At 49.8% G+C, this 24081-nt stretch overlaps 1 protein-coding gene and 1 non-coding gene across 2 annotated transcripts in view; both read right to left on the reverse strand.

The window, feature by feature from the left end:
• Positions 1-332: 332 nt before the first annotated feature.
• Positions 333-24081, reverse strand: part of HSF2BP (heat shock transcription factor 2 binding protein) — a 92677-nt gene continuing 68928 nt past the window's right edge. Inside the window, exons 8-9 of the mRNA XM_047100319.1 lie at positions 2527-2691; positions 333-842 (exon numbers count right to left, since the gene is read on the reverse strand). Of these exons, the coding sequence (XP_046956275.1) occupies positions 634-842; positions 2527-2691 (374 nt within the window). The 3' untranslated portion in view covers positions 333-633. The remainder of the gene's footprint in view (positions 843-2526; positions 2692-24081) is intronic.
• On the reverse strand, positions 18655-18739 carry TRNAQ-UUG (transfer RNA glutamine (anticodon UUG)). The gene has a single exon. It is a non-coding gene; the product is annotated as a tRNA-Gln (tRNA).

Genomic DNA, 24081 nt, shown 5'->3' on the forward strand with positions numbered 1-24081 from the left:
AGGAGAGGTTTTTTCTACTGAGTGTATGCGCTGAATGCGTTGTAATATACCACTTCCTGATACCAAGATCGTGATATTCCAGAAACAGCAGTGTGCACATCAATGACTCTTCTGGCTTTCTTTATTCAAAAATAAAACAGGCAAAAAAAAAAAAGAACTAAAATGTCCAATGTCACCTGAAATAGCAGGTTCACCAAAGCTTTAAAGGTAAACTTGCATTTTAGGGTATTAATTACAATTACTAAAGAGAGAATGAATTATTTTTTAAACCATGTATCTCAGGAAGATGCTGACCGGTGGGGCAGGTGATTATTTCACCCCCCTTTGTACGAGGGAACCCACAGGTCTCAGAAAGTCTCCTGAGCAGCAGGGGCCGCTCTAAGGCGGCCCTCTTTTAGGTACAGGACATGGGCCTTTCCGGAAGGATGGACTGTTCCACGGGCACCTTGGCAAGGTCACCCAGCCACCCACAGGAACTTTTGCTTCCAGGAGGAAGTTGTGTGGATACATATGCATTCACGTCCCTCTTGAGTCACTCACGGTCTACCGTCTGGGACACATGGCACGCACGCGGTGATGGTTCCAGAATACAAAGTGGGGACCTGGGGGCGGGGGAGGGACACACGCGCGCCCCTACACGTCACGCTCCAGGGCACGGAGGTCCTCCAGGAGCTCCTGGGCCACGGTCTGCAGGTGGGGGTTACGGCTCTTGGCCATGGCCAGGATGCGCTGCAGGGGCAGGGAGCTCCGGAACTCGGAGGCAGACTTGGAGAAGACTTCCGGCTCCAGGACCACAGACTGGACGAGCCGCAGCGCATGAAGGCACACCTCCGCGTCGGGGTCTGGGGAGAGAGGGAGCGCTTCCGGTTAGAGGGACCCTCTCCAGGACGCGCGGCAACACCTACCCCTCAAGGGCTCTTGGTCTTTCTGAGGGCCAAATCCGACCACTTGGTAACTGCACACTCACCGGGAAAGTGTCCCTGCTTGACGTAAAAGCTTAGCTCACAAGAGCAACGCAACTTACTCAATCACCATCCGTTCTAGTAACATCCATCTTCAAATATGATTTGCAGTCAGATCATTTTAAGATGCCGAACGAAAAATGTGAGGGCCTTTCGTGTTGTCTGCTAGAATTCTGTCTACTTCTAGGACAGTTTTGAAAGGTGTTACTTCAGGGGCACCTGGGTGGCTCAGTCCACCAAGCGTCGGCCTCTTGATTTCACCTCAGGTCGTGAGCTCGTGGTTTGCCTGGCTCTGCGCTGACAGTGAGGAGCCTGCTTGGGATTCTCTGTCTCCCTCTCCCTCTCTATCCTTCCCTCTCTCAAAAATAAGTAAATAAGACACTGGACGAATGAATGAATGAATGAATGAATGAATGAATGAATAAAAGGTATTGTTTCATTTGCCCTCCCAGTGCATCAAATCCCTCAGTGGCCACATACTGACTCTGAATCTCTTCAGGGCCACCGAGTTTCCAAAGTCACACTGTTTCCACTGTCCCCCCAAGGAATTCCCTCAGGAACTGCCTCTGGAGTTACAGAAGCTGGTACCCTGCACGTGTGGTGGCACCACTAAAGAGAGCCCAACACAGAGCTACAACCTTAACCAGGCTGGATGCAACTCTCCTCCTACTTCTCCCTACTGGGAAGCTTTAATATGCCATCGAGTCACTTCTTGGTGGTTTGTTGGGGTTTTTTTTTGTATTTATTTTATTTTTGAGAGAGAGAGAGAGGGAGACACAGAGTCCGAAGCAGGCTCCGGGCTCCGAGCCGTCAGCACAGAGCCCAACATGGGGCGTGAACCCACAAACCGTGAGACCATGACCTGAGTCGAAGTCAGACGCCCACCCGACTGAGCCCCGCAGGCGCCCCTGCCATCGATTCACTTCTTGATTGAATATTGCAATTGGAACCTCTTTCCTAGCGCTATACTTAAACCTTTCAAGAAGTGAATGGATTGAAAGAGTGGACTCAATCAGTCCTCAGTGGGAAGTGCCACACACCAGAGCTGCCCAGAGGCTTTTGCTGTTGACCCAGGGCCCCCAGGGCATGGCGACAGCTGCCGTGCTGTACCCAGGAGGGAGGGCAACACGGCCTGGGTGCCGGCCGTTATAGCGCTCCTACTCTGGGGCAGGGGAGAGCAACTCTTCCTCGTACCAGACCCGCCAGAGACCCGGGGAAGAGCGTGGCTGCCACAGGGAAGCGTGTGCAGGGATCACCGGGAAGGCCCCACCACCCAGACACGGATGGACAGAAACCAAATCGAACGGACAGAGAACTCCCCTCGTCCTCCAGCGCCAGTCCGGCAAACACCGGCGGCCCAGGCGAGCGGTCTACAGCTGGGGGAGGAGACCCCTGCGAACACAGATGCAAAGGGAAGGCCGAGAGCTAAGGGTGCGAAGAGGACACTGAGGAAGACACACGGGGAGCTCAGCCCTCACCCTCAGCACAAGGAGAAGAGAGGAACCCGAAGCCAGCAGTACACAGGAGGCAAGCACAGCGACGACAAAACCCACACTCTCCTCACCCCCACAGACGTCCCAGCACAATGAGAGGCCACGTCCGCAAGCCGACGCCATGACCGTAGAGCCGCAGAGCCCGGCACACCAGGCCACGCCACGCCAAATGCAGCCTGGGAACCATTTCTGTGCAGGCCGGGAGCGAAGAGTGATGTGTACATTTTGAAGAGTTACTTTAAAAAGAGAAAGAGACGGAGAAGAATATGCAACAGAAACCACGTGTGGCCCTAAAGCTTAAGATATTTACTATCCAACCCATTATACAAAACGTTTGCTCTCCTGCCCTGATACGACGTCCAACATCCAATCAGAAATGACAAAGACCAAGCAAGGGAAACCAAACACCCACAGTGGCGATAAAGTAGTCAACAGCACCACACTCACAGATGAGCCGGATACAGCAACAGCTAGAAAAGGGACTGGAAATAAATAGGATTAATAGATGGGAAAACACTGCTGTATGGGTCCTACGGCACACCTGAAGCAGTGCTGTACTATTTAAAGATTAATTAAAGATTGTATGGAAACCCTAGGGCAAATCATAAAAAGTTTTTACAGTACAAATGATAAGCCAACGTGTAGATAAATGGAATATTAAAATAATCCAACAGCAAACAAAAAAAGAAGAAAGAAACAACTAGAGATACGTTTGCATTCCTTTCTGTACACAGTAAATGAAACAGCATAGACACACCGATTGGAAGGCAGAGAACGCACAAAACAGCAAGACCCTACTATACGCTGTCCACAAGACACCCCAGAAAAATATAAGGACAAAGGTTAAACATAAACAAAAATATTTAAAATATGCCATATAAACATTAATTAAAAGAGGGCTACAGAGCCTATGTTCTTACCAGACACAGTAGACCTCAGAACAAGAAATGTCACCAGGACTGAGGAGTGACACTGCATAATTGTAAAGAGCTCAATGCCTCAGGAAGACAGAACAGTCTCAATTACGTACGTACCTAATAACAGAGCTTCAAAAAACACAAAGCAAACTATGATAGAACTCTAAGGGCAAATCAATTCACAATTAGAGTTGAAAACTTTCATGTCCTTATTTCCATTATTGATTTTAAAAGAGGAGGAAAGGAAATCAGTAAAAACACAGAACCTCGGAACAACCCAAACTAATTGAGTTTAACAAGGTCAGCATACAAAGATCAACTGTATCCACATATCAGTAACAATAAACTGGAAACTAAATTTTTAAAAAGACTATCATTTACAAGAGCACCAAAACATAAAACATTTAGGTCTATAAATCTTACAAAATATGTGCAATATTTGTATGCTAAAAACCGTAAGACATTGATGTAAAAAAAAAAAAGACAACCTAAGTAAATTTGAGAGATAGAAGACTTAATATAGTTTTGATTCAGTCTCCCCACTGATCTACGCCATGTAATCCCAAAAACCCAGTAGGCTTGTTTGTAGAAATTAACAAACTGATTTGAGAAAGAGAAGGAACTAAGACAGCCAAAACAATTTCAAAAAAGAAAAACACTGAAAGATTCAGACCACTCAATTTCAGGACTTAACAGTTATCAAGACAGTGTGATACTGATAAAGGGATAGTCACAGAGATAAATGGTATAGGGTTAGAGAATCCAGGAACAGACCACAGTTTTGTAAAATCTCAAAAAACATATTAATGCATTTTAATAATAATAATAAAAAAAATAATAGCCTTTTCAGGGTGCCTGGCTGGCTCAGTCGGTAGAGTGTGTGACTCTTGATCTTGGGGTCGTGAGATCAAGCTCCACATTGGGCTAGAGCTTACTTAATAATTAAAAAAAAAAAAAAAAAAGATTCATCAGAGAACTCATGGCTGCCTTAATGTTGATGTTTCATTAAAGACTAAAAACAACCTACCTTGACAGACAGCCAGACCTTCAAGGTCCAGTACACTCTCCCTGCAGCAAACAGAAATTCCTCAGAAACTTATCTCTAGCCTTGCCACTCCCTCCACAAAAAGTATATAACCAGTCACTTCTCACAATCCCAAGTGCAGGGCTTTCAGCTCACAGATCCTGTCTCCCTGCTTTAATAAAACCACCTTTTTTGGTTTTATTAATTAATTAATTAATTAATTAATTAATTTAAAAAAATAGCCTTTTCTGGGGCACCTGGGTGGCTCAGTCGGTTAAGAGTCCGACTTTAGCTCAGGTCAGACTCTTGTGGTTTGTGAGTTCGAGCCCCGCGTCGGGATCTGTGCTGACAGCTCGGAGCCTGGAGCCCGCTTCGGATTCTGTGTCTCCCTCTCTCTCTGCCCCTCCCCTGCTCTCTCTCAAAATAAATAATAAAAAAATTTATAAAAAAGAAAGAAACCACAGAGGCCAGAATAAAGTGACACATTTTCCACATGTTGAAAGAAAAGAGTCATCAACTCAGAATCCTATACCCAGTGAAAATGTCCTTCAGAAATGAAGAGGAATTCAAGACATTCTCAGATGAAGGAAAATCAAGAGAATCTGTCGCCAGCAGACCCTACTGTGACAGCCTGGCTGCGCCACACAAAAACGTGCACAGGAACGTTCACTGCAGCATTACTCAACTTACTCAGTAACAGCCGGTCAAGAGTGTGGCTCAGCTGTTCCCTGGTGGCGCTGCCTCGCCATCCGTTTCATTGGGTTAAACGGCCTGAAGGGACCTTGAACTGATGGCAGCCTCTCATGCATGCAGGTGCCCTAGACAGCAGCCCACAGAGCCACAAGCAAATGTAAGTCCCTGATTTGATTTCTCCCACAGCCCTGTGATCAACTGCCCCCCGCCCCACTGCCACCCCCACCCCCTCGCACCTTCCCCTTATGGGCCCCTTAGGTAAGAGCCCCACTCTTCTGGTTTCAACTGACCAGTCCAGCCTCAGCCCAGGGATCCCAAAGCCCCCCAGCCGCAGACCCTCATTAAGGCCCCAGGTCCTGCCTCTCTCTGTCTGCACTCTGCCTCGACTTCCCTGTGGAGCCCCCTCAAGGTGTCCTCCAGGACCTCTTTTTCAGTTTCTCTTGTGGGCTACTGTTAGACCACAGCTCACCATCCAGCAGCCTGTGCTCCACTTAGTAAGTGTTACTCTGACAATTCATAACACAGCCCCAAAGTGGAAACAGCCCAAATGTCCATCAAGTGGTCAAAGGATAAACAAAACGTGGTATATCTACGCAGTGGAACGTTATCTGGCAAGGAGAAGGAATAAAGTATTGATACATGGTACAACACGGGTGATCCCTGAAAACACGCTAAATGAAAGAAGCCAGACACAAAAGGGTACAAGTTATAAAGTTCCAATTTTATGAATGGCTTAGATGAAGGTAAATCCATAGATACAGGAAGCAGATTAGCAGCCCCCAGGGGCTGGGTGGGGAGAAGGGGGGGGTGGCTGCTAATGGGCATGGTGGTTTCCACGAGTGGTGACGAAAATATTCTAAAATTACATAGGTGGCAGTCATGTTTGCACAACTCTGTGAATATATTAACAACTACTGAGTTATACACTATACACAGTTGAATTTCATGGCTGATGAGTTACATCTGTTTTTAGAAAAAGGACATTAGTGGGAAAACTGGCAAAATTCTAATTAGAGCTGAAGATGAGGTTCTCACAGCGCACCAATGTGAATGTCCTCCACGTGAATGTGGTCTATGGTTACGTAAGGTGTTAACATTAGGGGAAGCAGGGTGAGTATCACTGAACTGTTTTGCTCCCACGGGTGATACGCCATTTCTCTCGTTGGCTTTCTACATTTTTTTCTTTCTTTGTTCCATCTCAGACGTACAATTTCTGCAACTTTTCTGAAAATCTAAAAGAGTGAACTGAAGAGAAAATAGCTCAAGGAAGTTCTCGGAATGGGAAAGAATGACAAAAGAAATTTTGTCATAAAAATAAGGGCACATACAAGAAACCCTGCCTCTCCTGTTGAGCTCTCCCAATTGCGTTTGCTGGTTGAGGCAGGAATTATTTCAGTGTCCGATGTGGTTCTCAATGTAAACAGAGGGAATCCTTCAGACAATTTTAGAACAAATGGGAAAGATAAAGGATGGAGGGACGTAAAACTTGCGCTTCACCTGAACTGGAAAGAAGCTGCACAAGGAGACAGGGACTGGTTGTTATGTATAACGTAAAGCTACACAATAAACAGTTTTCTTGGACGGTGTTGTCAAAATGAAAGTAAAGTTTACACAGAGCAAACTGCACCAATTGTACACACGCAGCTCAAAAAGTTTGGACAACTGTATACACCCGTATAAACCCCAATCCTAAGGGGACGCGGAACACTTCCCTCCCCACAAAGCTCCCGCACACCCCCTGCCTCGCGGCCCATCCCCGCCCTCGCGCAAGTGATGCTCTGGTTCCCGTCAACAGAGATCTGTTTGCCTGTTCTTGAAAATCGTGTACATGAGACCACACTTTTTTTAAAGCACTATTTCATCACTAAAGCTCAGGCAGCTCAAAACAAATAAAATAACATTCTGCTTGGTTTCTTCCTCCATTTTTATCAAGTCAGTCCCCTCTTGAGATTCTGGGGCTATTTTCTTCTCACAACGTCCTACTAATAAGCACTTGGATGGACAGGAGATCACTGCACCATACCGTGTTTTCCCCCAAACAACAGACGTCTTTCTTTGTAATTGTTTTTACATCAGGGAGTGGGGAGGATGTGGGGGAGAGAAGAAAGCCAGGAGAGTCACCGGCAATTATAAACCAGCAACGCAACTTCCCTGGGTGACATCCTCCGCAGCTCGGAGCTCTCACGTCACTGGTACCTGTCACAAATGTCTCTGATAAGCATGTAGCTCATGCAGTCACATCTGTCCCCGGCAGCAGCATCTGGAAGGAGCCACACGGTAGCCAGGCTTAAGTAACGGCATCACATCCGTGCTGCCCGCCGAAGCAACCGGCTCTGTGAGGGGCGCCATGGGGGGGAGCGTCACCCACGCTGGGCCTGACGCCGGGCCGCTGGGCCGGAGCACTGACTGCTGGCCGAAGACTCAGTGGCAGGCCACACTCTTGCCTGTTACCACCTACAGGGATTTGGGGGAAAATCCGAACCGGCACGTTAGGATGTAACCATATTTCAACAACGTGATAAGGAATTTCTACACTGCGTTTCTCTGAACACAAGTAGAAGTGAAATGTCTTACCCTAAAGCTGGTAGGTGCTTGACCCGGGTTCTTTAGAGGGAAGCCCCTGACAGGCACACCCTCCCTCCACGGGAAGGAAGGTCTGCGAACTCCCCTTGCCCCCCTTCCTACTCACCGTCCCTCCCCATTCTCCACACACACTCATCATCACCATCAAGTTTGCTCTATGGGTCCCGAGCTGGGTCCCCCAGGACACTAGTTCCCCAGACGGCGACGGGTGTTTCCATCTACCCCACACCCACCCCACTGAGCAGGGGAAGGAAGGAGGGGGCAAAACAGTACTCTGGGAATTAAGCCATAGCAAATTAAGGACTAGAGGACAAAGACGCGTCCCTGACACATCCCTAACTCCACACGCCCCCAACAGCCCGTCACAGGCCCTGACTCCGAGGGCCACACACCTCACACACAGGCACTCGAACAGACACAGACGAAACTCACCAGACCCAGCCCGATGGATTTCCTGACAGCCGAAGCGGCTCCCTGAAGTACGGCTCACACACATGCTCCCAAGCACTCCCACACACCCATGCACACACGCTCTAACACACACTCATGCACGCACACACACGCACTTACGCACACCCGTGCACCCGTACTCTCAACACACACTCCAACACACATGTTCATGCTCACACACACTCAATACGCTCACACATACGTTCAGAGGGTCCTTCTGTTCTCAGTCATACTTGAAATTAAAACAAACACATTTGTCTTTCTTTAATTACCTGGTAATTACACTTATTTTTTAAAAAATTCATATACTGAATGTATAAACAAAAATCGGAGGTGAGCCGGCAGTTACCTCCGTGACAGGGCAGTAGCAGCATATGGGGGGACACATGTGATTCAGAGTCACTCACCACCATTGTCTTAGCAAAACTGTCTTTCTCCCTCTTTTTTTTTTAAGTTTATTTATTTATTTTGAGAGAGAGAGTGAGCATGAAGGGGAGAGAAGCAAAGAGAGAGAGAGAGAGAGAGAGAATATCCCAAGCAGGCTCCACGATATCAGCACAGAGCCGAAGGTGGGGCCCGATGAGGGGATTGAACTCATGAACTGTGAGATCATGATCTGAGCCTTGGAGTCACCTAGGTGGCCCTTAGCAAAACTATTTAAACAAAGGCTTGCTGGGCCGTTGTCTTCTCATCTATGAACCGAGGGCTTAAATCATCCACAGCATTAGCGTAAAGACCAAAGGAGGAGGCGTATGAAAGCAGCTATCACAACGCCTGGCATGTGGCTGGTGTCCCATACGTAGCAAGTCCCACGGTACACGGAACAAACTCACCCCACTCCCACGCTTGTAACAAGGGCCTTCGGTGCCCTTCCAACAGAGCAGGACGCCCCGGCCCCCGGGCTCTTACACCACCGATCCCTCTGGCTGCAGGGCGCTTTCCCAGAGATCCTAAGGGCCTTTGTGTGGAAGTCAACTGTACAGGAGCCTTCCACAACCACCTTAAAATTAAGGTAAAAAACAAACACAGCCCTCCTATCCCCTTTGCCAGCCCTCCTTTTCTCAATAGCGTTGTAAACATCACAAAACACAGTATGTTTCGTTTATTTACTTTCTCTGTGGTCTCTCTTCACTCACCAGTTCCACAAAGCAAGGATTTGGCCCTGACTCACTGTGGCATCCTGGTAACTAGAACGGTGCCTGGCACACCGCAGGGGTGGGTGCGGGATAAAGGTTTTCTGGGTGGATTAAGGAATTACATAATTAGAAGAATGCACCGCTACCAGAAGTAAATCCAATAGGAAACACTCAGGACCTCTATGCAGAAACCACCACTCACTATTAAGGGAGGGAAAGATCCATTACGTAGTAACAAGGTAAGTGACCTACTGAAGCATCAACACTGTGAAGACGTCCGTGCAATTTCAACCAAACCAAAAGCTTTTGCAGCTTCCTCTGTGAAACCTGACAGGCAGATCTAAAACTGTGGGGCAGCAAAGCTATTTCTGAAGAAGAATAAGGGAGGAGGCAATGTCTGTGCTGGCTATCAAGACTGACCAATCTTGACAAGAAACCACATGAGACTGCAGAACGACAGAGAGACAGGGAATGGAGGGGAGGGCCCGGGACACATGCGGAATGCTGGCAAAGGAACAAAGGCTGCTCTGAAGAGCCATGGGATGGGGTCAGGGGACATCCATACGGGAAAACGGTGAAACTGGATCCCCAGGACATAGCATACGCCCAAATCAGGGAGACGGTGCGACGAAATGTGAAGGGCAAAAAGAGAAGGCTTCCAGGAGATGACCCAGCACAGCACGTTCATGACCCTGAGATAGGCAAATCCTCCCTTAACAAGAAGCAAAAAGAATCCAGACTCCATTCAAACTGAGACCTTCTGGTTCATCAAAACACACCATTAAGGGAAATAACGTAAGACACAGAGCAGTAAAAAATATCTGCGACTTTTACAAAAGCAACAAAGATCCTGTTTCTGGAATGTAAAAGTTAGTAAGACAACAGACAACCCAACAGTAAAACAGGCAAGAGACTGGAATAGGACCTGACAAAGACAGTATCCAAAAGGCCAAGTCGAAGTGGCCAAAGTGAAGGAGCCCGACAGCAGCAGGTGCTCGTGAGAATGGAAAGTACCCGAATGCTCCCATGCCGTTGATAAAACTTGCACTTGGGACAGTGGCCCATGACAAACTACTGGAGTTGAAGACATGCACTCCCACGATCCAAACTTCCATTTCTAAGAGACACCTGACAGGAAGGTATTTACCAGAAGACATGCACAAGAAGTCTTGGAACAAAAACCAGAAAGGATCCAAACAGTAACTGGAAAAATGCACGTAATGGAATACTATTCAGCAGTGGTTCTCAACTGAGAACCCCCCAGGGAACATTCCAAACATCTGTGCTTATCACAACGGGAGGCCGGTGGGGGTGGGGCGGGGTGGGGAGGGTGCTCCTGTCACCTAATGGGGAGAGGCCAGGATGTCGCTCAACATCCCAGTGCGCGTCACGGCCCCCACAACACAGAGCTGTCCTGCCCTAGTGGCCACAGTGCTGCGAACCCCGCGGCACGGCAGCGAGCACGTCCACAGAGACGCTCAGCAGCATGAGAACCTGACGAACAAGCTGTGGATACAAAAGCCCACGTGGAGGCACGACCGCATTCATACAATGTTCCAGAACAGGCAAAGGGGACGCAAGAAGCGATCAGGAGGGGCACGGCATTTCTGGGGCGCTGACAACTTCCCATTTCTCAGCCTGGGCTCTGGCAACAGTGCCCCGCCTGTGCAACACTTCTCTCTGTCACTTTTATCTTGTGCACTTCTCTCTAAACACACTGCACTCGCTGAACTGATTTTGAAATCAAAGGAAATTAAGAAAGAAAGGAAAGAGGAAAAGAAAGGAAAAGAGGAGGGAAGGAAATGAAAGGAATGAAAAGAAAGGAAAGGAAAGAGGAAGAAAAGGGAGAAGGCAGAGAGGAGGACAGAGAAAAAGAAGTAACAATCTGCCCAAATCATACCAGCCATCTCCGGGCCAATGTAACTCCCGCGGTCCCCCTGACCCGACAGCCCGGCACCCAGCTCAGTCCTCGGGGCCTCCCACTGCATCCGTATCTCTCCACCCTGGGTCCCCTGCTTGGCCAGGGGCCCCACTGCCTGGCTCAGCTTCCAACTCAGCCACTTGAGGCCTGGGTGGCACCAGCAACGAGCTCACAGGGCTGGTGAGGCGAATTCATGGGTTGAACGCGTGGGACATCCTCAGGAAGAGCCCCGGCCCTGAGCAGGCGCTCAGAAAGGGGGGCTAAGAGCATCGCCTCATCAACTATGGTTGTCCTGTCTCAATGCAGTTATGTCTTGTCTTCTGGGATGGTCAATTTTACGTGTCAACTCCACTGGCCCCGGAGATGCTCCCGCTGGTGAAACACTATTTCTGGGTGCATCTGTGAGGGCTTCTCTGGGAAGGGCAGCCCTGGGATCTCCAGAGTGAGCACAGAAGCCTCTCACAGTGTGGGTACACATCATCCACACCCCGAGGGCCTGAGGGGAACAAAGACAAGAAGGAAGGGCAACTTCATACTGCTTGTGCCGGGGTGGGGGGGAGGGTCGGCTTCTCCCGCCCTCAGGCACCAGCACTCCTGGCCCTCGGACTTTCGGACAATTCAGTCCAAAACGCTGGCTTTCCTGGTCCATCATCTTGCGGAGTGCAGATGATGGGGGCTTCTTGGCCTCTAAAAGTAGGTGAGCCAATTCCTATAATACATCTCCTCATAGATAAGAAAGGAGGGAAGGAAGGAGGGAGGGAGGGAGGGAGGAAGGGAGGGAGGAAGAAAGAAAGAGAAAGAAAGAAAAGAAGAAAAGAAAAAGAAAGAAAGAAAGAAAGAAAAGAAAAAGAAAAAGAAAGAAAGAGAAAGAAAGAAAGAAAAGAAGAAAAGAGAAAGAAAGAAAGAAAAGAGAAAGAAAGAAAGAAAGAAAGAAAGAGGAAGAATGAATGAATCCTATTGGTTCTGTTTCTCTAGGGAACCCTGATATACCTTCCCTGCAAATTTCCTGTTCTCGAATACAGGGTATGAGGCATAGCCCCCGTAGACCCAGATCCAGGGCTGTGCACGCTCCCGGACGCTCCTGCCTGGACAGACTGACTGATACTGCACGTGAGGACCACCTGAGTGGGTGCGAAGCTTGCTACATCACAGTTTATGCCCCACTGTATACAAAGCGCATCTAGCCTTCCGGGCAGGCAGGAGAGCGGCTCCATATCCTGCAGCAGGGGCCTCTGTCCATTGGACTCAAGTCTCACCTTGGAAAGATTCTGAAAATAAAGAACACCCAACATGCCTTCAAAATAAGCTACACATCACAGCAGCAGCTTATCGGCCAAGAAAGGAAGTATTTGCTTGGCTTTCCTTTGTTACTTGCGGTTCTTTTTTCTTTAGGTTGAAGAAATCGGTGCCTTGGGCATTAACCCACAATGTACAAATATCTCTAAAGCCACCAGTGTCCTCAATGAAAATCTAAGAAGTAGGAATTCAAATGATACTCTGTACATCCTTCATTCTAAGTGACAAGTGAGCATTTCAGAGAATGTCTGGTTTCTGTCATGTTCTCTGAATCTCTTCAGCTGTTCACTGCATCGTTTCCTCAGGGGACGACTGCTCTTGCCCCTACAATGACATCTGACTATTTCAGGTTATTAATGGCACCCTCTAGCCCTTGCGTATAAATTTAAGTGTTTCTTACGCCACAAAAGATTCTCTACAATTACTTCTTTGTGGGAGAGGAAAAATTCATTAGATCAAAAGAATCCCATTAAAATAAAACCAAAATCCACCTTCACAAATCAACCGAACCTGACTGCCTAGTTCTCTAACCCAGAGGCAGTTACTGAGCCGTAAGCACGAAGCCAGGTCGGACTCACGGTGTTTGATATGGCCACAGGAGCCTCGTGATAAGACAGCAGTTTGGGCGTATTTAGCATTTCGATATAAAAACCGGGAGACGCCTGGGTGACGTCTAATCCTGGCCGAGCGTCTTGTCACCCTTCTACGAACGGTCCCTCGGCCAGCTGCAGCACTCTTTTGCCACTGGGTGCCACTAGCAGAGGAGTTCCAGAGAATCCAACACCTCACCCTATCTTCTCTCAAAAAGCTTTTGAAAGATGAATCCAACACGAAAAGGCAACGTGCCTGGGAAACATAGTAATAACCTTGACACGCACGCATGGGAAAAGGGAGGGCAAGCAGGCTTCAGCACGTCTGGAGTCAGCTCTGAAGACAGAGACTGAGAAAACCCATCAAGGGGACTACAAAAGGTTGACCACAGAATCCTCTTAAACTACAAGAACAATTAAAGTATAATTTTACTTTTAACTTCTCTTGACAAGAACCAAAATCTACCACGCGGAACAAAACCAAACAGAAGCAATCGGGTCTCTCCATCAACGGCTGGCAAAGGCAGAAGAGGGTCTGTGCCCCTGCTCTTCAGCCTGGAGGGTCCCGCCAGACGGCCAATGTGGGAACTGGAAACAGCCTGGGGGTCTCCCGGCCACTTCCGGTGGTGAGAGGAACCCTTCCATCAGAGTTCTGGACTTGCCACCAAAGCAGTCAGCAGTGAGGACTGCATCGTCGTTCCAACGACACCACCACTATCCAGAACGTTTTGGGGGCCAGTCTGAGCCACACCCAAACATCGGTGTCACCACCTTCGATTCAGACCTTGGGTCCCCAGGCATAATGCTGAGTGTGCACCTGGTCGTGCCACACTGAACCAACAGCTTATTATGAGCGTTGCCCATGCGCTGCTGACAAAGTGGGGGGACCTAGTGGCTGGGCTTTAGCCCCCAACACACCTAGCACCCACACAGCTGGACCCCTGGCCCACCAGCCTACCAGCTCACCCACCGCAGCTTGGTAGCTCGGGAGCGCACGGCACAGCCCTTGCTTCATCCGGCAACGCCGTCTTCGCTGGGCTCAAGGACACCACATCCTCCTGGTTTTCCCCCCACCCTGTCTCGCTTCTTTGTGCACCCTCCTCCCCTCCCTCCCGCACTGAAGACGGCCAGGCCCAGAGACAGCCGTGAAGGCCTTGGGCGGTGCTCTGAGCAGGGGCAGAACACGGTCATTCTGGCTCTCCTGACATCCTCCCACCCTCCCCAGCCACACCGGCCTTTTCCACTCCAGAGCTCTCATCGCCCTGGGCTGGGGGCCGCCTGCTGCCCGGCGTCAGCCTGTGATGCTCTGCCCTCACACCTCTGCACAGCCTGCCCTTCACTTCACTCGGGCCTCACTCAAATACCTGAAGAGCAGGTGTCACCCTCTGGCCCCTCACGCCGCCCCGCTGTTATTTGTATCCTATGACGTCCGCCGTTCCACGCACCGGCAAGTCTGTCCACCTGCACAGAAGTTCCATGGGGGAAGCACTCGGTCTTGTTCACTTCTGAACCCCCAGTTCCCGGGACAGGGCTCAGAGCTCAGTGAGCACCTGCAATAAATGAGCCGGTGCCACAGGCCACTGGGTGCCCTGCCCCGTGACACCAGCCAACTCGGGGGCGGGTGAAGCCTCCCAGCTCAGCAGCACGGAATGCAGAGGGGGTGCCGAGCGCCAACAACATACTTCGTGGGAGACAAAAGAAATACAACCGCTAGTCTCGACTCTCTTTCCCAGAGATTTTTTTCCGAATCGAAATAGTTCCGGGCCACTAACAAGCAAGAGACCGCAAAGTGACAATACCTGCCGTGGACACTACGGAAGGAGTGATCACCCTTGGGGACGGGGCGTCTGGACAGGCTCTCTAGACAATGGCTCCAAGTGGATTCTGAAGGTCTGGGAACACAACGTGTCTAACTATCGGGTGGCTAGGAGATGGATTAGTATAACTCCAGGGAGCAGGCTGCTTTATTTACTCTAAGTTTGTCTTTCCAAAGTCCGAAGAGAGATTATAGCTCCGACCCTTATGAACGAAAACGTCCGTAACGGCGGTGAGCGCTTTGGCGTCTTCCAGGGACTCATCTGTGTCTGAACTGCACTCCAGCAACAGACTCCTCACTTCTCCTTCCAAAATCACTCAACTTTTTCAAACCAACACTTTAGACAACAGATCACACACAGAAGAAAGTGGAAAAGGTGTCACTGAGCCCAACTAGGAATTTGCTCCTTTTCTAAAACACTCTTTGCACGGCAGATGGAGGAGCTCTGACACACGGGCAGAGCCTGAACCACAACCAGATCGGTCCCGCCTCGACACGTGTCAAAATACATTAAAACAAGCAGCTGTCAGTAGCCGTGACAGAAATAGCGCTGGCAAACACAGTTCTCAGAACAGCGTCATCATCCATTAAATGAAGGCGACGCGTAATTTCTACATGTCAGATTCGGCGCAGGGGGACCTGGTGCGGTCAGCCGGGCCCAGGGGGAATCACACAGGCTCAGGCACAGGGTCTGCGGTCAGGAGGCCAGGACGTGAACGGCAACTGTGGTACTTCTGAACGACAGGCCACGGCAGGGGAGGCATTCACATCCTCTGAGCCTCGGTTTCCTCGTCAATAAACAAGACCACCCACCACCTGGAAGAGTCGTCAGGGAGCGCCGCAGGGAGCGCCTGGAAGGATGTGCCAGGGAGGGTACTCGAACCAGAACCCTTCCTGGCTATCGCGCCCCCTTCAGCTGTGGGATTATCACTCGCCCGTGGCCTGACAGAACTCAGGCATCTTATCCGAAAGAGACTTCCAAGAATCACCTTTTGGTTTAGTCTTCTGGGAAGTTGAGCTTACGGGCAATACACTTGAGACGTGACAGTTTCTGGCAGAAGACGTGTTTCTATTTACTGGGCCAGCACGATGTGGGGACAAGCGGTGGCAGGAATGTGCAGCTTTAAGTGACTGTGGAGGAGACGATGGCTGTGACCCCAGAGGAGAACGTAAAGCTACCAAATTTCCTCACTGTGATCTTCTTCACTGGACTTCTGCCCTCACAGAGGCAAAAAAAAAGACTGAAAGAAACACAAAAAAGCCAAAGCAGCAGTGACCCATGGGACGGCATTGAGCACGTCCCCGGACTCCCAGAAGGAGAGGAGGCCAAGTCATAAAAATTGTGAAGAAAGCACGGCCGAAAATATCCAAAGGCGAGGAAGCTATAAAGCACAGCCCCGGGCAGACAGAAGCACACGTGGCCCCTGAGAATCACGCGGCCACGAGCCAGTGATGTGGACACACTCAAGAGTGACGGGGGTGTGTCACAGACAGGCCAGGTCCAAGGCCGCGGAGCAGCAGCGTGGACAGAAGGCCAGAGAACGCCCGCCAGCCGCACCCCCGCACACGGCCCGGACGATGACGGCGAGGGAACACTGCGCGAGCCGGGGCCCGAGCCCGAGCTGCAGAGCTCCACGCCCGCGGACCTGTGCCTCAAAACGGTTCGAAGTCCTGCTGGCAGAAGGAGAGTGATCCCAGGTACAAACTCGGGTCTGACACACAGGAACAGAGAGAGGCAGAAACAGCAAATATATGGATATTTTTCCTCATACCTTTTTTTAAAATTTTTTTTAACATGTATTTATTTTTGAAGGAGAGAGAGACAGAGTGTGAGTGGGGAGAGGGGCAGAGAGCGAGGGAGACACAGAATCCGAAGCAGGCTCCAGGCTCCGAGCTGTCAGCACAGAGCCCGACGTGGGGCTCAAACTCATGAACCGTGAGATTGTGACCTGAGCCGAAGTCGGACGCTCAGCCGACTGAGCCACCCAGGCACCCCTCTTTTTTTTTTAATGTTTATTTTTTAGAGAGCAGGTGCATGAGTGGGGGAGGGGCAGAGAGAGGGGGGACAGAGGATCCGAAGCCAGCTCTGCACTGACAGCAGGGAGCCCGATGTGGGGCTCGGACTTATGAACTGTGAGATCGTGACCTAAGCTAAAGGCGGCGCTCAGACAACTGGGCCACCCGGGTGCCCCTTCCTCATACCTTTTCAACTTCTTTAAAAGGCAGCTGTTTAGGGGCACCCGGCTGGCTCCAATGGTGGAGCACGCGACTCTTGACCTCAGGGTCGTGAGTTCAAGCCCCACACTGGGTGTAGAGATTACTTTAAAAAAAGTAAATCTTGGGGCGCCTGGGTGGCGCAGTCGGTTAAGCGTCCGACTTCAGCCAGGTCACGATCTCGCGGTCCGGGAGTTCGAGCCCCACGTCAGGCTCTGGGCTGACGGCTCAGAGCCTGGAGCCTGTTTCCGACTCTGTGTCTCCCTCTCTCTCTGCCCCTCCCCCGTTCATGCTCTGTCTCTCTCTGTCCCAAAAATACATAAAAACGTTGAAAAAAAGAACCGGAGGCCAGCAGGAGCAGCTCTCAGCCCCACCGCCCCTGGTCCACTACAGACCCAGCAAGGAGAGACTCCTGGGGTAGGAGGAAGGAAGGTTTCTTCCTGATCCTGGCAACAGCCCAGCCAATGAGAGGTCATCACAGCCCAGCCAATGAGAGACAACCTTTCTTTCCCCTATAAAATAGCTTCCTCTGCTCTATTCTTCAGACGTGTCCATAGTGTTGCCCTAGGTAGTTGGTACTGGGCTGCAGTTCTCCGTTACTCCAGAATAAACCCATTTTTTGCTGGTAAGATAACTGGCAGTTTTGGGGCGCCTGGGTGGCTCGGTCGGTTAAGCGTCCGACCTTGGCTCAGGTCACGTTCTCACGGTCCGTGAGTTCGAGCCCTGCGTCGGGCTCTGTGCTGACGGCTCAGAGCCTGGAGCCTGTGTCAGATTCTGTCTCCCTCTCTCTCTGCCCCTCCCCTGTTCACGCTCTGTCTCTGTCTCAAAAATAAATAAAAATAAAAATGTTAAAAAAAAAAAAAAGATAACTGGCAGTTTTATTTTTAAGGTCAACACGTGGAAGTCACATTAAATATAAAGGGAGCGTAGGTTAAAAGGATGGAAATATGTTTTTTTTATTTAAAAAAATCTTAATGGTTATTTATTATTTTGAGAAAGAGAGAAGGAGAGAGAGACAGAAGTTGGTCGCTTAATCAACTAAACCACCCAAGCGCCCCTCAGGTGACCTCTTGATCCCTGGATAATTTGCAACAAAGAGAATGCTTATGAAGCTTTACATTCTGAATATATGTGAACGTATTAGGAAATACGACATTATCGTCTATGACTAACATAGTGTGCCACTGCATGTTGAATACAAGCGTTTCTGCCTTTTGGGGAGCTGTGACGCCACCTGTTATTTGCTTTGTGATGCCACCTTACTTTTTCATTTGTTGTATGTGGCACATGTTCTACTTTAGATTGGCTTATTTAATTTACAAATATTTGGAGATTTTCCAGATATATTTCTATTGAACTCTAACAATGCTACTGTGGTCAGAGAACATACCATGTATAATTCCAACCCTGCTAAGTTTATTGAGACATATTTAAAATTTTTTTATGTTTTTTATTATTTATTTTTGACAGAGAGAGACAGAGCACGAGCAGGGGAGGGGCAGAGAGAGAGGGAGACACAGAATCCGAAGCAGGCTCCAGGCTCCGAGCCGTCAGCACAGAGCCCGACGTGGGGCTCGAACCCACAAACTGTAGGATCAGGACCTGAGCCAAAGTCAGACGCTCAACCGACTGAGCCACCCAGGCGCCGCGAGATGTATTTTATAGCCCCAATCATAGTCTGTCTTCTAAATGTTCCACACACTCTGAAAAAGAATGTATGCCCCGCTGTTATTAGGTGGCATGTTTGTAAATGTTGTACTTTGAAGGTGGTTGATAATGTTGCTGAGGCCTTTATCCTTCCTGGTTTTCTGTCACCTCTTCTATCAGTTATAAGGAGAGGGATGCTGAAATCTGTGACCACCTCCGTGGATTCAGTTTTCCATTCACGTCTGTCAGTTTTTACTTCATGTGTTTTGCAACTCTGCTGGTAGGCGCATACACGTTTAGGACTGTTACGTCTGCTTAAGGAATTGACTCCTTGAAGGTTACACAGTGTCCTTCCTCATCCCTGGTCATGATCCCTCCTCTGAATTCCACTTTGTAGAGGTCAGTATAGCCACTGCAGTTTCCTTCTGATTAGTATTAGTATATCTATTTATATGTATGCATATATAAAGCACACATATAAAAACACATAATATATATTTATATATCCATTAAAAACATATTTCCACCAGGGTGCCTGGGTGTCTCAGTCCGTTAAGCATCCAACTTCGGCTCAGGTCATGATCTCACAGTTTGTGGGTTCGAGCCCCGCGTCAGGCTCTGTGCTGACAGCCCGGAGCCTGGAGCCCGCTTTGGATTCTGTGTCTCGCTTGCTGTCTGCCCCTCCCCCGCTCACACTCTGTCTCTCTCTTTCAAAATAATAAATATTAAAAAAAAAAAAGAGGTCCCTGATATAAATGCAGACCCTAGAAGACACAGGAAGTCTAAGACCCTGCATCACTCCTCTGCCTTAAATGCACTCACAGACACTCCTCTCCTTGGTGGCTGCTGGCTTCCTCTCCCCCAGGCTTGCTCACTCCTCTCCTATCTTCTGCTACACAATGCACTCCATCCATCCCGAGCCCCTCAGCCTCTTGTTCCCTCTGTCTTACTGCTCTTCTCTCAGACTGGAATGATGCCCTGGAGGAACCACCCCTCACCGGAGCAACTCTGAGGCCCAGCCTTCCCCACCCACTCAGTACACCTGCACTGGGCCTGGTCACTCGTAGGCTCGCTAACGTTTAGGGAATCAATGAATGACACCACAAGAGAGCGAACACAGGAGTGAGCATGTTCCCCAGAAAATCACCCGCCACACCCCTGCATGGGTGCACAAAGCAGGCTTTGATCCTGGTTCCCCCACTTGCTGGCTCTATGGTTCCAGAAAAACCATCTTCTGAAAGCCACTGCTCCACAGGACAGATGGGCAGCCACAGCCCATTCCACGTGTGCCAGGCTCCTGGACACTCAAGCACGTCATAAACTGGCTGTGTCCTGTGCAGTCCAGGGGACACAAAGCCCCCCCAAAAGCTTGTCCACAGTGCTGACTTCCCAGGGGACAAAAAGGAAAACCCACATCCTTTGAATGTAACAAATTAGGAACCTAACTGGAAACGTATGGCTAAAAGGTTGCAGACCTTGCTGCAGTCTCTCCAAAAGCCAGACCAGCCTCCTTCATTCACCTGATAGATGCCGATGGGACACGATGGGCCTCAAACCGCAGATTTGTCTGTGTACCGGGCAGGGACAGGGCAGACGGTGTGGTCTCCCTGGTGAGGCAGACTGGGTGAATGGAGGGCTGGCAGGGCTCGAGCAGGAGCAGGGCGACAGGTCACAGACAGGCAGTGCTGGGGAGGGCACTGAAGGTGGCGCAGGACACGGACCCACCCCTGGAACTAAGTGCCGTGCTCAGGGACGAGGGAGACGCCCCAGGCGTCTCAGTTCCTCTGCCTCCACACCCCTGCACGTCCTTTCCTCAGCTCTGATCCCCACGCTTTGGGGAAAACTCTGTGATGGGTAGTTTGCTAGGGAGTCAGAACTCAGGAAGAAGATGCTCTGGATGGAGACAAGAGGGTCCCAGTCACTAGCAATGACTGCCCCGAGATCAAGTACTCCATCAGCCCCCTTGCCTAAAACCCTCAATTTCCATGACTAAGCATGCCCTGAGGCAGCCTTTGGTTATCCCCACCATTCCCTGAAAGAGGGAGGGCCCTAAAAGAGGGAGGAGGCCCAGACCATGGGCTGGGCAGGTGTCTTGGCGGACTACCGCCATCAAGCCTTCCCCTGGAAAACACTGCAGTCCCCTTGCCGTGCCCTTTCAATCCATGAGTCTATTCAGCGCTGAGATCCAGCAACACCCAATCCAGCATCCTACCTCTCAGCTGCCACACACTGGCTGACTCCTCTGAAGACACCCGACGGAGCTACAGGTTGAGTGTTTGCCTTGAGAGCGATGGTTCCCAAGCCTCCTCCACCCGACACGCACACACCCATCCCTCCAGGACCCCAGAGTTACAGGGCGCTGCCTTATGGAGGCAGCCAGCAATCCGCAGGACAGATCTCGGTCCCGCCCTTGTCCCGCCCTCGGGACTGCTGCAACCCGGCCAGATCAGAGCCACCGTGCCTCCCGTCCTGCCTGGGGGTGGCGGAGGAGGGCCGGCAGACGCACACCCACTCTGCTCCCAGGCCCGAAGCACCCGCGGTGCCCATGCCGGCGGCTGATGCAGGAGCGCGTGAAGCCTTTGCTCCCCTTCCTCGCCTCTAACAGGGCTCCCACTGTGCCTTCACAACGGCCTGCCCACGTGTGCTTCTGATTCAGAATCGGAACTCAAACCGTCTGCGCCTCTAGGGTTTGGTCTTTTTCAAATGTTACAGCGTATTTACAACGCAATGCTGGTAACGGGCGGTGGGCCACGGACGAGGAACGCACACGCCTCGTTGGCACACACGGGCACCTCACCTTCCTCGGACTCCCCGCCCTCCCTCCGCAACTTGCTTCAAAGCCGTGCAGTTTCGTGGAGAAGTCCTCAGGCTGCCGGGAGAACTACACCCTTCACCTGGGCTCTAGACTCCTTTAGGAACTTGAGAAGATGTCTCTCTCCAGCTGCCACCCGGCTGCTGCCGGCCACCCTCTGAGGACCCGGTTCTTCCCACAAGGAGACGGTGGTAAAAACCACTTACGTGTGACCAGCAAGTTACCACTTTCGAGCACTTCCACCCACATTACACAGTTTTATCGCGGGGAAAATCTCCTTAGGCCAAAAGAAAATGAAACACTGCCGTCAAGTAACCCTGCCAAATCGATACGAGAGCACCTCGGCTGACTCTGCGGGGACAAGGAACGGACCGTCAGGATCCTGCTGTGGGAGGAGAAAATTCCTAAAGGCATCTTTCCTCCAATCCACAGTTAAGAGAACGAAGTTAGGTCAGAATGAAAGCCAGCGGCAGGTCCTGAGGGTACCGACATCATAACTCAAAAGGCATTCCCACGTTCCCTTGTCCAATCTCACGAAGGATATCAGCGTCAGGTGTGGGCTACGTCCTCCTGGGCCCAGAGCTCAGTGACTTGAACTTCTATGTGGAAAAGAGGCTGAGCATTTGCAAAGTCGTTTTCTGCCTTCATGACTGTCTGTGGCATTAAACCTGCCTTCCCCCACGCACTGAAACCCGCTCTACTAGAGCACCGCACTCCTGCCCGCGTGGCCTTGGAGCCTCCACACATCCACGAGCCTCAGTACCTTTGCGGGTAAAACACAGCTGCGGGGAAGGCTGCGCGAGATGTGGTGAGTGAGGGCGCCAGCCCCGGGGCTTCCAGGCAGGAAGTGCACAAGCCCAAGTGTGGTATTCGTATCCGCTATCCCTGCGGTTCACGCAGAGATGACACGGGCTGGCAGCGACGAAAATGTGAGCCGGACACACGTATTTCACAACATTATATAGAAGTCGACCCTCTACTACCTTCCCTCACAGATGAAAGCCTTGCCTTAGTGATGCTCAGCTTTTTATTTTTTTAACTTACATCCAAATAAGGTAGCATATAGTGCAACAATGATTTCAGGAGTAGATTCCTTGGTGCCCCTTACCCATTTAGCCCATCCCCCCTCCCACAACCCCTCCAGTATACCCTCAGTTTGTTCTCCATATTTATGAGTCTCTTCTGTTTTGTCTCCCTCCCTGTTTTTGTATTATTTTTGCTTCCCTTCCCTTATGTTCATCAGTTTTCTCTTAAAGTGAAGCCATATCTTTGTCTTTCTCTAATTTCACTTAGCATAATACCCTCTAGTTCCATCCATGTTGTTGCAAATGGCAAGATTTCATTCTTTTTGATGGCTGAGTAATACTCCATTGTATATATATACCACATCTCCTTTATCCATTCATCCCTCGATGGACATTTGGGCTCTTTCCATACTCTGGCTATTGTCGATAGTGCTGCTATAAACATGGGGGTGCATGTGTCCCTTCGAAACAGCACGCCTGTATCCCTTGGATAAATGCCTAGTAGTGCAACTGCTGGGTCGTAGGGTAGTTCTATTTTTAGTTTTTTGAGAAATCTCCACACTCTTTTCCAGAGTGGCTGCACCAGTTTGCATTGCCACCAACAATGCAAAAGAGATCCTCTTTCTCCACATCCTCGCCAACATCTGTTGTTTGAGTTGTTAATGTTGTCCATTCTGACAGGTGTGAGGTGGTATCTCAGTGTGGTTTTGATTTGCATTTCCCTAGAGATGAGTGATGTTGAGCATTTTTTCATGTGTCAGTTGGCCATCTGGAAGTCTTCTTTGGAGAAGTGTCTATTCATGTCTTTTGCCCATTTCTTCACTGGATTGTTTTTTGGGTGTTGAGTTTGAGAATTTCTTTACAGATTTTGGATACTAACCTTTTACCTGATATGTTGTTTGCAAATACCTTCTCCCATTCTGTCGGTTGCCTTTTAGTTTTGCTGATTATTTCCTTCACTGTGCAGAAGCTTTTTATCTTGACGAGGTCCCAATAGTTCATTTTTGCTTTTGTTTCCCTTGCCTCTGGACACGTGTTGAGTAAGAAGTTGCTGTGGCCAAGATCAAAGAGGTTTTTGCCTGCTTTCTCCTTGAGGATTTTAATGGCTTCCTGTCTTACATTTAGGTCTTTCATCCATGTTGAGTTTATTTTTGTGTCTGGTGTGAGAAAGTGGTCCAGGTTCATTCTTCTGCATGTCTCTGTCCAGTTTTCCCAGAACCACTTGCTGAAGAGACTGTCTTTATTCCATTGGATATTCTTTCCTGCTTTGTGAAAGGTTAGTTGGCCGTACGTTTGTGGGACCATTTCTGGGTTCTCTATTCTGTTCCATTGATCTCAGTGTCTGTTTTTGTGCCAGGTGATGCAAACTTTTCAAAGAAAGACATAATTCTGATCTATATTCCTAAGAGCGAAGCACCCTGTGCACGGTCTTGAAAATCAAATGTGTAAGTTACCTTTTTGGCTGACAAGTAAAATCGTGTAAAGTCAAGGGAAACAGCTAA

The sequence above is a fragment of the Lynx rufus genome, unplaced genomic scaffold, assembly GCF_022079265.1.
Source record: "Lynx rufus isolate CCGP_SWC_20201006 ecotype Redwood Valley unplaced genomic scaffold, mLynRuf1.p SCAF_5, whole genome shotgun sequence".
NCBI lineage: Eukaryota > Metazoa > Chordata > Mammalia > Carnivora > Felidae > Lynx > Lynx rufus.